This window comes from Nematolebias whitei, chromosome 8 (assembly GCF_014905685.2).
Source record: "Nematolebias whitei isolate Nwh7 chromosome 8, NemWhi1, whole genome shotgun sequence".
Lineage (NCBI taxonomy): Eukaryota > Metazoa > Chordata > Actinopteri > Cyprinodontiformes > Rivulidae > Nematolebias > Nematolebias whitei.
In genome coordinates, this window is record NC_056505.1 from 7,501,150 (window position 1) to 7,517,203 (window position 16,054).

Genomic DNA, 16,054 nt, shown 5'->3' on the forward strand with positions numbered 1-16,054 from the left:
TCTATTGCCCCTTTTCCATTAGTACCGGTACGGGCCGACTCGACCCTACTTGGCCCGGTTCTGAGGCTTTTCCATTAGTACCGGTACTTAGCACCTGTTACTATTTTCAGTACCCTTGGCTCTGTGGTTCTAACCGGTACGAAGAGGTACAAAAACGTGACGTCAGTACACTGTCGGTCACTGGTTGGTCGGGGGCGGAGTCGGGGGCGGAGTCACTGGATCCTTCAGAAACGTTTCAAAACAATAATCCGCCATTTGCAATTTCTCGACTGGAGCAGCTGCTGGACTTATTTTAAAGATTTTTAAAACAATACTGACAACATCTTGGTCTAATGTTGATGTGCTGGCATTTTTTGTGCTTGGTGGCCGACAACATAATTCAGAGCAAGCTGGGTGGAGCTCTGCTGGTGTACCCCGATCCTCCCTCCGGAGCCTCGGAGCGCCAGGCCGGGCAGGGCGTCATCTCCCCGGCTCCAAGTTCAGCTGGTCACCGCGGAAGATCCTTCGATGTGCCGACTCGGAGGCTCGGGTTCCAGATACCAGCCTTGTGTGCTCAGAGCTCCGCAGGTCACTGCGAATCTGGAGATGGGGACTCACAGATGGACGTTGCCAGACCCCGGCCGCGCGTAATCATGAAGGCTGAATCCCGATCCCACCCGGCAGCCAGGCGGACTGGACAGTCTGGGACGGACGCTGGAAGCGATTTTTAAATAAAATAACATTTTGTTTTTATACAAAAACTGTTTTAAAAAAATGCTGAAGCGATTTAAAAATTATTATTATTTTTTTTACACGTAAAAGTTTTTTTAAAATCGCTTCCACCGTTCGTCGCAGACCCGTCTTTGTTCGTCTGTCTGCGCGGGTCAAGCCTTCATGATTACGCGCAGCTGGAGCCTTGGAACAGCCTCTGGAGTCACCAGCAGAGCTGGAGCTGTGAGGATGAGCCTCCCAGCTTCCTCCTCTCCGGAGGAGAGGATCGTGTGACTGCGGGCAGTGTCGTGCGAGACCAGCAGAGCGTTGAAGATTAAAAAAAAAAAAAAAGACGGTGCCAGCTTCATCATGAAATCCTGTTTTCACTTTAATGACTGTTAACTCAGCTGAAAATCATAAAAAGACACAAAACTATTGGATATCAGGAATATTTCCCTCAAACATGTTTAAAGAAGAGACGACCTTCAGTTCAACTTTATTTTAACTCACGAATGTACAAATCACAAAACAAGAACTTTAAAGCAAAACTAAAAATAAAATGTTTATATGTGAACAAGAAAGAAAACCACACATTAAAAAATGAACATTAAAAGTAGACACAATGAGTGCAAATACATCAAATGATGATGAAAACCTATAAAAATTTAAATGTAATGTTTTTGTAGAATCTGGTTCATCAGAGTTTTAATTTATATACATATATATATATATTTATATCTATAAATAAATATAGATAAATATATATGTATATATATAAATACATATATATGTATATATGTATATAAATATATATAAATACATATATATGTATATATGTATATAAATATATATGAAAATATATAAATACATATATATGTATATAAATACATATGTGTATATATATATATACATATATACATAATTGTGTGTATATACATATGTGATATATATATATATTATATATATATCACATATGATATATATATATATATGTGTGTGTATATATATATATATATATATATACACACATAAATATATACACATATGTGTGTACATATATATTTGTGTGTGTGTGTATAAATATATATATATATAAATATATATATATATATATTTATACACATGTATACATGCATACACACATACATACATACACACAACTTCAAAATAACATAAATTCTCAACCTGTACTGAAAACAGTTTCTGCGTCTCAGCGCCACCAGCTGGTGAGAGGCCGTGATGTCAATTTGAACCCCGCCCACTGGAACCGGTACTGAAAGCATAATGGAAACACAACCTGTACCGTACCGAGTAGAGTAGAGCCAGGCTGTACCGGCCCGTACAGGTACTAATGGAAAAGGGGCATAAGTGTCCCTGTGACGGACTGAGACCTGTCCAGGGTGTATCCTGCCCCTCACACAGTGAGGGCTGGATATGGGCACCAGTGACCCGTAAAGGAAGAAGCAGGTAAAAGATAATGGATGGATGCTCGATCATCCAGGTAAAAAATAATGGATGTAATGGAGTTATCCTTAACACATGCTGTGCTGCTCACAAACTCTCACGTTGTAGTATTTTTAAAATGGTTTATATGCGACAACATAACTGTTATGCTTGTTTTTGGTGTGCCACTCAAAGGGTCACAGTGGCCTAAATCTGCAGGCCAGCACCTCTGAAAACTTCCTGAAAGCACCTGATTACCTCAACTCAAAGATGCTTTAGGTTTTGAAATAAGAGCTACATGAAAACAAAATGGATCAAAGCCAAAAGCTTAGCCAATAACTACAGATGTCATCCAAAGTATCTCAAGAATGCCAGCAATACTGGCACGTTTTGTTTCGTATCCGTAGAAAGCTCAATATAAAGTTTTTAAAAATCCTTCATTCTGGCTTCTACTTCAGTAAAATCTCAAGTTTTGCAATATTATTGCAGATAAAACAGGACTTTTCACCAGGTCAACTAAATTTCTAGGACGCTGTAGATAATCTGAAGTTTATGGTAAACCATGCTCACTTCCAAACTCCAATCGTATTTTTATTGTCCTGTTTGAAGTAAGAGCCAACTAGAGCATAAAGGTCTATTCTTCAGTAAACTTCTAATGCAAATTCATTAAAGCAATTTTCTTTATTACAAATGCTGAAACATTGAGAAAAAGTAATGACATTGCTCCACATGCAAACAACAGTTGAATTCACGTGGACCGTTCACATATGGACTCGAAACAAGGCAACTGTTTTTTTAAATTCAAACAGGACATTATTTTTTTTTACCAGAGATCATTTGAACATCTGCAGAACAAGCAAAGGCTGAAAGGTGTACAGTACTTGTAAAAATAACTTCAAGTGTTGGAGTTACGGTTAACACGTGACAGTTCTTGCTGTTTTCACAGCTTTCTCTGTGATGTGAGAAATTTTGTGTGAACGAACGACAATGGGACATTTAACCAGGACTGCTTCGTGTTCAAAAAGCTTGTGATGACAGCAGCGTTAACCGCTTCCACAAACACGCTGCGCAGTGAGAAATAATACTGCGAACCAGCCAGACGAGTAATTATCACTTATACTGTTGTTGCATTTAATTGATGAAGACAAACTTTTAAACATGTTTTATTGTGCAGTGGGGGGTAGTGCATGAAGATTCTAATAAAAGTCCGGCACAAAAGGAGAAGAGTCATCGTGGGAAACCCCAAACGAACAAGCGAAAAGATGGAAGGATGATGGAGATGAACAGATGGGACTAGCTGGGGAGATGTTTCACGCAGCCGACCGTCGACGGATGACGAATGTTCCCCTCTGCAGCTGCCCCAGGTAGATCCTCATCTTTGTACTGTCGCTCGTTTTCCTCACCCAAATCTACAACAAAAAAAAGAAGCACAATTTGAAATGACACGTTCTGCCATTGAATTTATGAGCACGAAAGCTCGCATGGCTGCACGGTCTCCGTGTCCATTTGACAGAGATGTTACATTCAAACATCTAAAAACTGACTTTACTTCAGGACTTTCAAAAAACTACTAGAGAAATAAATCCTTCCCTGCCTTGTTCAGACACGTAGCTACGTCGTCTGTGTGACGGCTCCGTACTTTGTGCTGATGGGACAGAATGCATTACAATGTAGATGTGGATGCCTTTGCATTGATGTGATGAAACACACGAGCATTGCAGCCTCAATGTGATGGATACACCGAAGAGTGTGCCCATAAAACCAAATGAGATTATAACAAAGTCAGTGACTCAACAGCTCAACAACAAGGATCACGTTCATGACTCCAAGACCGAAAAAAACCCGTAGGAATATTTTAAATGAAGTGCGAGAACTGACCGACTGATTTAAATATATTCGATTACTGTAAACAGAGTCTGCAAATGCTTTAAAGACGAAAAACAACAAGATTACATTATGTCTAGTTCAAGTACCGCATTCATGGAAAAAGGTTTTGTGAATCAAGTCATAGTAAAAAGATCTTACCGCACAACAAAACTAATTAAATATAACAATTTAAAGTTCAACATGACGTATCACTCTGTCGAGCGACACAGTGCCTCAGTCGGTAGAGCTGCTGCCTCCCAGCGAGAAGGTCGCGGGTTCAAATCCCGTGGAGTTTGCATGTTCTCTCCGTGCTTGTGTGGGTTTTCTCCGGGTACTCTGGTTTCCTCCCACAGACCAAAAACATGCATGTTAGGCTGGTTGGTAACTCTGAATTGTCCCTAGGTGTGAGTGAGAGAGTGAATGGTTGATTGTCTCCGTGTCCCTGTGATGGACTGGAGACCTGTCCAGGTGTCCCCAGCCTCTCACACAGCGACTGCTGGATATGGACACCAGTGACCCCCGCGACCCAAAAACTAAGAAGCGGGTAAAAGATAATGGATATCACACTGTCATCACTTAAAACTTGTCATTTATTTATCATTATATATTACTTGTCATTATTTTATACTTGTCATTTATTACCAACTTCCTATTTGAAAAAAGCATCCCGACAAAACCAAAGGGATGCTTTTTTCAAATAGGAAGTTGGTCCCAGCAGTTCTTCCCCCGATTTTATCCTCAAATGGTGTCCCCATTGAGTTTGTTGATTCCTATAAATATTTGGGTATCTTGGTCGACTCACATCTCTCTTTTAAGCTCCATGTGGAAAACTTGGTAAAGAAACTGAAAGTTAAACTGGGTTTCTTTTTCAGAAACAGATCCTGTCTAACCCTGAATGCTAGAAAACGCCTTGTATCTGTGACTTTCCTTCCCTCAATTGATTACAGTGACATTATTTACATGAACGCTCCTACAAGAACCCTGCAGATGTTGGATGCTGTCTATCATGGTGCACTAAGATTCATAACTGGCTGTGATTATCGTACCCACCACTGCACCCTGTATTCACTGGTTAACTGGTCTTCATTAACTTCACGCAGACTCTCTCACTGGTACATTTTCATCTTTAAATCACTTCTTGGTCTGCTGCCTTCATACATCTCCTCCTACATGTCACTGCGTGAGTGCAGCTACAGCGTGCGCTCTCAGGACATTATTACCTGCAGTGTTCCCTCAGTGAGGACTGAACTAGGCAAAAGGGCCTTCTCCTACTCCGCTCCTGTTTCCTGGAATATCTTACAAAAAGATTTGAAGCTCTCGACCTTGACCTCTCTAAGTGTCTTTAAGAATCTGTTGGACTCCTGGCAGGGACCAATGCAGACATGTTCCTGGTTTTAGTTTTCTACATTCGCCTTAGAATCTAGCTGTTTTTTTTGTTACCTTTTCCTTTTAGCCATCCTATTTGTAAAAAAAAAAAAAAAAAAAAAACCTGTATTATGACTTTTTATAACTGTTTATTGTTGTCGCTGTTGTCCACTGTTGTCATCTTTCTTTGTTGAAATCAGGTCTCTCTTGTAAATGAGTCCTCGAGGCTCAATGGGATTTACCTGTCTAAATAAAGGTTGATTGATCGATATTTTCCAGTAAATTAAATAATCAAAAACTAATACCATCTGTCCTAAACGTGTTTTTTTCTCAAATTGTTCAAACATGAATCTTAATCATATCAAACTTTGAGGCCAAAAAACTTCCAGATGATATTGATGGTTACATTTTTGGCATTTGTTCATCTTCAGAATATCAATATTACAAAGAACTGCAAATAAATCACAGGTCCTTCTGTTTCAAGTGTCATGAATTCATGTTCTGGTATTAATATTTTTGACCAATCCAACAGACTCACTGGTTTCGATGATCACAATGGCAACTTATAACTCATCGCCAGATTTTCTAATATTGTGCAGTCCTAAAATCAAGTACTTTAAATGATCTTTTGGGAAGTAACAGGTAACTGCTGGGACCTACAACTCACCTCGTTGGTCCCTACAGAGCTGATGACGCAGCTTATCTTTGTGTTGTCTTTTGACTCCAGGTAGACGGCTTGACTCTTGTGGTACCTGTCACCATAAACCACACACAAAGCATCAGTGACTGCGTTGTCTGCTGCAAGTAGTGAGACAGCGCCGGCGCTCATAAAACATCATTTCACCCAGCTGACCGAACCGCATTCCTCCTGAGACAGAAATGGAGGGACAATTAGAATGAAAAGTCAAAGCATAAAAAATGATTAATTTGTGTTTAACGGCTCCAAACTGTCAAAGGACGGAGAATGAAGACAAAGAGGCTCACGCCAAAAGTATTTGATAATTAAGAGCACACAGAAGAGTAACGATGCGTGAATCTCCCTGTGACTCTCGGAGGGGTTTCGATGTTGGCGCCGTCTTTAGCCACAAATAAATGAAACTTTGCCTTTTAAGGAAAGTGCTCAATTTTCTGTCTACACCAGCAGCTAATAAGAAAAAATTCAGATTCTCTCCTTTTGAATGGACTTTATGTTCTGACATGTCTGATGCTTTCACGCTGCACTAGTTTTCTACTCAAATCCCCCGACTATATGATTTTATTAGGGACTTCAAGCAACAGTGCATATTTAGTGAATCCTACACGTCTTTTCCTGTAGCACAGACCAAAAGAACCATCCCAAGTTCCTGAAGATCAAACTCTCCAAACTAAAGGCAACGTGTCCATCTAGTGGTGACAAAAGAGAAAGAAACTAAAGGCCTGTTTTGACTAGAACACGTGACATGTACCATCTTTTATCGTAGTAAAGTTTTCCCTCTTCGATGCGGGCTTCGTATCGCTGGGGGGGGTTCTCCATGGGAGCAGAGGGGATGTGTTCAGGTGATGAGGGAGACACTGAAAACAAGGAAACGCACTCAGTAATTACACAGAAAAAAGAAAAGCGTCAGGAAATGTGTGGGGATAGTTTTGGACATTGTGCATTAGAGACAAAGTGCATTCAACTGTGCTCTCTGTTGAATTTAAATATATTAAATCCACCTGCAGAAAATCAACATGTTGCAATGTGATGGGAGGTTACTTCAGATTGTTACAGACTAGAGATGGACTGACGGTTGTGGAGGCAGCCTGGTAAGGTTGGGCAGAACGCCTTATTGCATTCAGACCAGGACGTTCAATCTGATACATTCCATCTGTGCTGAGCTTTTCAGTGTTGCTTGGACCTACTGCTCACAGCAAGTTAATCAACATAAGGTGAGCTCTGACGTACCTGGTCGTTTTGGTGATTTAAGCTGCGAAACAGAAAGTTTAAAATATTAAAATCAAGCTGAGCAAATACACAAGACTCAGCAGGGACATGAACCTTTGCACTGACCTTATTAAGTGTTCTTAAATCCTCCATTATCTGCTCGTCTGTTAACAAATAATTTAGCTGAGGTTTGAAGAATCAAGGAAGGCAAATTTCAAGATTTTAAACACCAAGTGGAAAAAAAAAAAAAAAAAACTTATTGGAAAAGTCAAAGAGAAAGCAGAAGTTGATCTGAAGGATATCTGGTGCAGGTTTTCTGCGCTTGTCTGGTATTGGAACTGGATCGTTGGGTCGTCTTCTCAGCTTCCGTGTCATGATTGGTTTTACCTCCATTGAGTCTGCAAATGACAAAAAAATTTAACAAAAATATGACGGTTTAAAACAAATAATGTAAAATTTAAGCAGTGACGCCGTACGAAATCTCCAGCAAACTAATCACAAATTAATGATCTACACTATTGATACATTTACTCTAAAACTAAAAAACAAACTGAGCTGAAAAGCAAAAAAATTTCCAGTAACAAAGCTGTTTGATAAAATTCTGCATTTAATTGCTATCCTGAGAGAGTTGCTCATTCTTTTTTGTGCTAAATATTAATTTTCAGTCAAACCTTTGGAGAACGCTTAAGTTTAATAACAAGAAAACTGATAACGTCATTGGTCTAATTGTGCACATCAACTCACCAACACACACAAGCAACTTAAAAGCAACATTTTAACTAGTTGCTCGACAACTGAATGGGTTTTAGCTCCATTACCGCCTGTCAGCTCCATCGTTAGCTTCTCATTTTCAATCATCTTTTTCTTTTCTTCCAGTTCTGCGATTAGGTTTTCCTTCAGCTCGACCTTTTTATCGTCAAACTCCTTCACTGCTGCCTTCTTCTCTTTGATGTAGCTCCTCTCCACCTGCTCTGTCTGAAGAATGCACAGAAACGGAGAAGACGAGCGGTAAAACCGTGTTTGTCTTGTAATAATACAAACTACGATAAAGCATTACGAGTTAATCGGGTTTGTAAGGAGTGCTTACCTCGAGTTGGAGAAACAAATCTGAAAAGTGAAAAGAAAAGCCTGATTACATCATTATCATTCAGTTTTTTTTTTTTATTTAACCATTTGTGAAGCATTAATTGTATTTTCACTCGAGTGTATAAAACAAGTCTTAATATCCATGACTTCCTTTTCGCCTCCCAGACTGAAGGGATATGAACAAGTTGCACATTCCTGTCAACAGGTGGCAGTATAGGTCATTTATTGATAATTAAAACAAAAGAAGAATATAGCTACTCCCAAAACAGATTTGATTGGCTAACACATATCATGTGACCAGTCAAGATTCCCAATATCAAAAATTTATTTAAAATGGTGCTTATAAACTAATGTTTACACATTAAATCTTTTTTTGGTGTTGTCAATAACCACAAGAAAACAGAAAACTTTTCTGTAAAATTAATGTTTATCTAAAACCACAATATCTTTTTTCTTTCAGACAACATGCGCTAATCACTCAGCATTTATACAGCTTGATGCACTTATCATGGCAGAGGGTTTATTGTTTGAATAGTCGGGCAACGCGAGCTGAATGACAAGTCATCTGGCAACATCTTTCACAGCTGACAAACGTGTCGATATCAAAGCCACATGACTTTCATCATTTTGTTTCTAACAATTCTGACAAATTCATCTAACAATTTTTATTCAGCTTTCTTTTCTGTTATTGTCTGCTAAGTTTATTTTCAATGGCTAAACCAAACCAAACTAAAGTACCAAGCAGTTTAGAATCAACTCGAAACATGGATGAATCTGAAATAAATCACTGTGTGTCCTTGCCTGCATTTCGTAGTCTCTCTTTGTACTGCTGGTCTAACTTCTTCATCCTCTTCTGATACTCCTGCAGCGTACCTGCAGAGAAATATATATATATATATATATATATATATATATATATATATATATACATATATATAAAAAACTTAACTGTCTGTGTACTATAAAGTATGGAAGTCTTGAAGTAAAGCACAACAAAATAATAAGAGATTTCAGAAAAACTAAATGTTTAGGTAAGTGTTCATTTCATTTTTACATCAAGGACTGTGAAAATACGCTTTTTTAATAAAGGTGTCTTCGATGTACCTGGACTTTCACTATGGTCTACAATACATTTCAGCAAGGGCGTCAGAAGCATCTATAATGTGTGTGTGTGTGTGTGTGTGGGGGGGACACACGATGTGTGTAGGTGTGCGCGCACGTAAAAAAACTGTTCACTAGTGAACAAAAAAGCAACATTTCACCTAGATTTCCTTCAATTCCACACATTTAAAACATGTTTCTCATCAAGTTTGTGTAAATTCAGCTGTGGATTTTCAAGACATTTTAACTTTAATACACTTTAATACGTCAGATCGGCACTATTTGTGTTTATAGAGAAATAAAAAACATCACCACTGGACTTTTTTTTTTTTACTTGTGTTCAACACTACTCATCTAAATGATGTTTCTCATGAAGCTTGAGGACAATAAGGTGTGGGGGTTTTAAAGACATTTCAACTTTAATACACCTGAACACACGGCGTCTCTTACACCTGCAGCGTCTTACAGCGTCACAGTTACTGCTAACATGCTACATGCTCCACTTCTCTCCTCCTAACATGAATATATGTTGATGATCAACCCCCTGGTCAACAACTGCCCGCACTAAGCTGCTAAACTGGCGAGCGAGTAACACAGAGGTGTCTCCATCTCCTCCACCTGTGCGCGTTTTCTGCCGAGGCAGGAAGGGACCCGTGGAGAGTTGGAGGAAACCAGGAAAACCTGGAGTGGAGTTTTAGTGGTTTGAGAATTCTCCTATCAAGTGGAATGGATTCGTTCACCAAGAAAAATAAACTGCGCCGCCTGACCTAATGTTTTATATTGAAAGTGTGGGGGGTGGGGGGGTCCAAATTAACGTTTTTTTAATGTGGGGGGGACTTGTCCCCTTCACATATAATGGTTGCGACGCCTATGCATTTCAGTGACATTTTGCAGCCATCTTTAACAAAAAGCCGCTCCCACGGTCTGAACAAAGAGGGCTATGTGGAACAAAAAGCATGCAAACAGCAGTCGACATGTCAGAAACATTGTGAAAAGTTTTGAATGTTTTTAGAAAGAGCAGCTGTTAACAATGCTGGTCGGCTCTGGGCAAACGATTCATTTCAGAAGCCTCATTTCTATACAGTCAAATAAAGTGTGTCTGCTTTTTTATGGTTATAGGTTATTGAATAAAAACTAAATCAAATAAGTGAATGAATGTTACCTTCCTGTAACTGCTGTAGTTGCCGTTTCAGAGACGCAAGCTTATCTTGGTACATTCTGCCAAAAAAAAAGCAAACCACAACAAGTGTCACAAACATTACGAGCTTAATAATAAAGCAGAAAAGTTTATTCTTAAACTGGCTAAAAATACAGTCAAAAGAAAACATCTTACTGCTCCTTAATTTCCACATAATCATCCTCATCGTGTTTGGCAAGATCCGTCTCGCTCGCATCTTCAGTGTCTGGAAAAAGCATACCCAAGACTTTTTGTTTTAACTTCCATTTGATAAAACACTTGTTTCAGGTGTTATTATGCTAGCAAACAGATGTTTTCTGATATGATTTTCCAGGAGTAGTGGAAAGGTCTCCTGTATGCAGATAATAGGACGTGCGTGGCACTAGTGAGGTAATGGTGAACATCCTTCCTGGGATGCCCTCTGGCTTGTTTGACGGAGATCAAGGGAAATCCACATTTCCCAATTGACACGAGAAAACAAGTTAGGCTGACCTATGCAAAAGTGCACAATGCGTTTGAGTAAATTTAATAAAAACGACGAAGAGCAAGACGATCAACGGTGCAGCTGCTGGTTGAGAACGTTGCCGCATGGTGTGATTAATCTGACCGGCTTATTAGCTGTCAACTGTGTCAAAACCAGGCTAGCATGTTGCATCGAGGCTAAACGACGTGACACACACGGAAATAAAGTTTAGGAGCATCGGCTGACTCAGATCTGTCCGCTTTCCCCTCGAAACCTGAGAGAAACCTCGGGAAAAAGAAGGCCCAGTTAAGCTGACATTGCAGCTTTCATTTTCAGTTAGCCTTGACGTGCTAGCTAAAGTTAGCTTTTGTCGTTTGTTTGAAAAAAAAAAAAAAAAAAAAAAGATAACCCAATTCCAGCTGACAGGAGCGTAAAACCATCGTGAGGTAGATCAAATAACTTCGGCTATTCGCTTGAAAGTCGGTGTCAGGAAACTAGCTGACCTTGTACTGTTGCCATTGCCTTTATTTCTTCTCGCCTCTCTTCCCGTTTCGCTGCTATCCGTCCGGTTTGACTGAAGAGAGCGAAAAGGGCAGAGGAGTGGACAACCTGTCAACGCTCGGAGCTAACGTTACGTAGCCGGCTAATTAAAGGTGTGTTCACCGTTTGAGGAAGAAGAGAAGTGCGTTACCGTACCAGTCCTGTTTCGCGATTGTTTTTTTAAAAGGAGAGGCAGCTCAAACAAATATCGTAAACTACAAACTTATTTTATTTAAAATAATTAAAAAAAAAAAGTACATTTTACCTTAGTTGTGTCCATTGCTAGCCCTCAATCTCAAATTTTGATGGGTTTGGTCACCACAGACCCTTAGAAATAATTATTTGCAAAACAAGCTAATTCAAACGTAGACACTTTGCTAAGTGGTATGTCCAAAAGAGACGCTTCCAAGTGAAAAACACGAACAGTTATTTATATTAGCTTGACGCTGGCGGTAAACGTATAGCAATGTAGCTAGGCTACCTTCATGTGTCAGAATCTGTTCTCTAGCTTTGGAACGAAGCAAAATTACTCTCATTATTTTTTACCGTAAACATATTCTGCACTGAAATAACAAACTATACATCGAAGAACAGCATAGCTCTAAAAAGACATTTTCCTTAAAACGTAAACAGCCACAGTTCAGCAACAACCGCGAATTTCCGTTTCTTTTCCAGCAACTACACAGAGCCCGACGGGCAGCGAGGTTTTCGCGGATTACTTCAACGTTACCTTCTTCCGAGTCTCTTCCCCGAAAACTGCGATCGTCGTCGTCATCTACGCTGTCAAGCTCTTCTTCGTCGTTATAATAATCCACCATGGGTGAAATTAGTGTAGAAGCCATTTCTATGGTTTGAAGAATGTAAACAAACACAAAATAAACAATCGATTTGTGTTTTGCCCCTTGCTTGAAACTGCGCCTACAACTGGTAGGACCTCGGAGCATCAAGCTGTCCAAGTATATGCCTGAAGACAATTTCCGTAATAACGACTATGTAATTGACATTGGTTGTTAAGTTTATTTTTAGAGTAGCTTAATAAGGGTTGAATAAAATTGTAGATATGTTAAATGCAACTCTTTTGCTATAAGAGCACAGAATTTGCAAAAATCAAGTCAACAGGCAGCTTGTGCTTTATGTTGCATGTACCCGCTCAAGAATTAGTGGGTTAATGGAAAAATCTCATTTTTCAATAAAGCTTTACTTATATTTTTAATGTCTTGCACCCATGTTTAAAAAATGTAACCAAAAAAAATCTTGACTTTGTTTTGCTGCAATTTTACTTGTCAAGCCAATACAAAGCAAATTAGCACGTTTAACTTTTTACTGAAAAAATTCTCCTGTATGCCTTTTTTTCATTTTATTTGTTGAGAATCATTTCTCATTGACAAACATGACATGTAGTCATGGTTATGTCACAGTCTTGTGGTTTGTTTGGTTTTCTTAAATAACATAAAAATATATTAAAGGTATACAATCTGTCATATTTGAAGATGACACAAAGGCTGTTTTCTTCATACACTTCAAACACTTTCAAATTAGAGTGAACAGAGAATTATGAATTAGTGTGAGTTTCTAATATTCATTTATGTTTAAACCTTGTGACGGACTGCTGACCTATTCAAGATCTACCCTGTTTCTTGTCAGATTACAGATGTGATAATGTTATACTCCCTCAGTAACTCTGACCTGGCTGAAAGCAGGTCAAGAGAATGACTAACAATAAAGCTTTTGGGGTAGAGGGAGAGCCAGGTCATTAAAACCTGTAGTTGGGTCTCCACTGGCGATAATTAAATAAAAAGAACGCAAACCCTTGGATCCTGTTATTATTCATGTAATACTGTTTAATAATACCCAGTTTTTTAGTTGTCTCAGTGGGGCTTTTTATGTTGTGTGCATGCATGAGTCTGTTTGCTTGCATTTACTGAGTTAAAGTTTCCTCACAAAGCCTAAGAGTACAAACTGTCAGCTGGTATACATTTGCACATGGTTCATGATGGACTAGCCACTTGTAACAGGCGTACAAATATCCCACTGGCAATGGGAGGCTCCAGCTCATTAGAACTACAAAATGAAGAACAGAGATCTGAGACACCATGCTGACCATGACAAACCCACCACCATGTTTTACAGATAGCTGTAAACACACTTTTATTTCTACTGCACGTTTGTTCTGATCTCCTTCATACGGTCAGATTTGGATTAATGACTCCATGCAATTTGTTGTTACTTATATGAATACCAGTTTTTGTAAAATGTAGTATACTTGAACTCCACCCCCCCCAACCGTTTAATTTCCTATTCTTCCATTAAGATAATTTGTGGTGCCCCCCCCCCCCCCAATCAATTAATCAAAGTTTTTTATTTTTTTTAAAGAAGCACCTTTCATACAACAAAGTGTGACACAGCAACACCAGATTAAAAAGCAGTAAGCAACATAAACACATATAAGACCCATTAAAAGAGAGTTGAGCTAAAAACACTAGACGTAGGTATAAAATATAAAAATGAAAAACAAACATAGACACTAAGGAGGAAGAGAGAGCGAGAGAGAATAAAAATTGCAATTGTTTCCCTAAAATACATAGGAAAGCATAAAATAACTAAATAGGATCAAATATATTTAATTATAATTCGATTAAATGTCAAACTAATAGTATAATAAGGCCAGGCATGATGGAAATAAACTAAATAAAATCCATACTTTACAGGCAAGTATTCACAATATGCTTATGGATATCATTGTGTTTTATATTAGGATGAATGTGTTTTAATAAACTGATTATTTAACACCTGAGTAGTGTTTATTTTTAGCACGCTGCTGACCTTCCACAATCGGGCATCAGGTGGCAGCATTGGCCTGAGTATTTTCTGGAAATCAACTTGTTTGCAGGGACAGAAGTTGCAACAGAATCTGGATGACTCAGTTCATGCATTTTAATGATGCACGAAGAAAACAAGGCAGCAGCTACAACAGTAATGGACGTTCCAGTTTAATTTTACTTTTAATTTTAAAAAAAATATATATAATGAAAGTAGCACCGTTGATATAATTTGTCACGCTTTAATTTATTCCATTTTTTTTTATATATATATATGTTTTTTGTGCACCAGTCTGTTAGTTGTAAAGTTGTTTAGAGCGGAGCACCAAGTGCGGGAAAGTGCGCATGCTTTTATCTCAGCAGACAACTTCACTTCCGGCTGCCTGTCAAAGTGTCAAACAGTGAGCGCGAGGGGTTGTTCTCGTGCTGCTCCGTTATTCAGGAAGTCCAGACCAACTGACAGCACTTCGCGAAGTCACACCGACGTCTCCAGAGACGGACTAAATGCTCTTCAAGTGCTCGTGTTTTTTTAACCAGTGCGAGTTTTTAACAAAGGTGAGTCTTTTTTTATTTATTTATCTCTCCGTTGTATTCACCGTTTGCCCCCCGCGCGCACTGACAGTTAAGCTAAAGCCTCGCGCTCACAAACTGAAATGACACTTCCTCTTGTCGTGTCAGCAGCTAAAGCTACCCCGTAGCTACATGTCAGCGCCGTTAAAGTGGGGTTTAAAAGGGGAACTGACCGCCGTGGACTGAACGGTTTTGTTGTTTAGTCCTTAAAGGTGGTAAGTAAAGTAACCCACACCAGCAGCTGGCGCCGGGCTTTGCTCACACACTTGCTCGTTTTCCCCACCTGCTTAAATAAAACGACGAAGTCGGTGAAGGAGAAGAAGCAGCTTTCTTTAGGTGGTGAGTACGCAACGTGTGACAGGTTGTTGTGAAGTGTCAGGCAAAAGAGGCGACAGGATGCTGAATAACTTGTCCTCGGTGTCGTGTTTTTTTTTTTTAAATTTTTTAGCTTTGTCATGCAGCGCGTGTGTAAAACGTTCAGAATGACTGTGGTGCCTTCCATTGTTGTGAGTGGGATTTTACTATCAACGCGTTTAGTCACAAATGGCTGCTCAGACGTGCACCATTCATGCTTTTTTTTTTTTAATTTCTTTCTTTTTGTCGCATGATAAGTCGTGCAGGAAATATGCATTAGTTCAGTACAAACAAAAGAAAACGCGCGCATTCATTTTTCCTTGTTTGTTTATCTTACGAGTTATTCCTGGCGTAAATGCTATAGTCATCAGCATTATTGCGTAAATAAGCAGCGTAAAACGGCGCTGTGGAAATGGCAGATGTTCATGGCACAAACTGAGCACTAAAACCCTGGCTGACCCAACATGATGTCATCTTTCCTGTGCGGAGCGCGTGCGTGAGAGGCAGCGGACCCGCGTGTCGCTGCTAAACTGTGTCATTTGTAAAGATTTATTTTAAGATGAAGCCATGCCTGCGGAGTTTCAGACAGGGATCACCAGAAATGTAATCCTTCATTATGACATTCTGCCTCAATGCGTTTTCTGACTTTTCTTTGTGCACAGAGCTAAAGAAAAAGA

General features: G+C 39.2%; 1 protein-coding gene across 2 annotated transcripts; it reads right to left on the reverse strand.

The window, feature by feature from the left end:
* Positions 1 to 2,799: 2,799 nt before the first annotated feature.
* Positions 2,800 to 12,573, reverse strand: suds3 (SDS3 homolog, SIN3A corepressor complex component). Of its 2 annotated transcripts, none has more exons than XM_037680207.1 (12): positions 12,365 to 12,573; positions 10,788 to 10,857; positions 10,617 to 10,672; positions 9,155 to 9,226; positions 8,355 to 8,374; positions 8,086 to 8,242; positions 7,570 to 7,665; positions 7,394 to 7,455; positions 7,289 to 7,310; positions 6,810 to 6,915; positions 6,032 to 6,116; positions 2,800 to 3,542 (listed from the first exon to the last, which is right to left on the reverse strand). In XM_037680207.1, the coding sequence occupies exons 1-12, from the start codon at positions 12,474 to 12,476 to the stop codon at positions 3,444 to 3,446; spliced, it is 957 nt and encodes a 318-aa protein (XP_037536135.1). In that variant the 5' UTR covers positions 12,477 to 12,573; the 3' UTR covers positions 2,800 to 3,443. The 2 variants fall into 2 exon arrangements, with proteins under 2 accessions (XP_037536135.1, XP_037536136.1); XM_037680208.1 differs by lacking the exon at positions 12,365 to 12,573 and adding an exon at positions 11,598 to 11,687.
* Positions 12,574 to 16,054: the final 3,481 nt, after the last annotated feature.

What these genes read in the sequence shown, in the direction of transcription:
- suds3 (XM_037680207.1), bottom strand. Translation starts at nt 12,476, where the DNA reads ATGGCTTCTACACTAATTTCACCCATGGTGGATTATTATAACGACGAA. An exon ending in AGAGAGACTACGAAATGCAG is followed by an intron (nt 8,375 to 9,154) that starts GCAAGGACACAC and finishes TTCACTTTTCAG; the next exon opens with ATTTGTTTCTCCAACTCGAG. An exon ending in GCGCAGAAAACCTGCACCAG is followed by an intron (nt 7,456 to 7,569) that starts ATATCCTTCAGA and finishes GATTCTTCAAAC; the next exon opens with CTCAGCTAAATTATTTGTTA.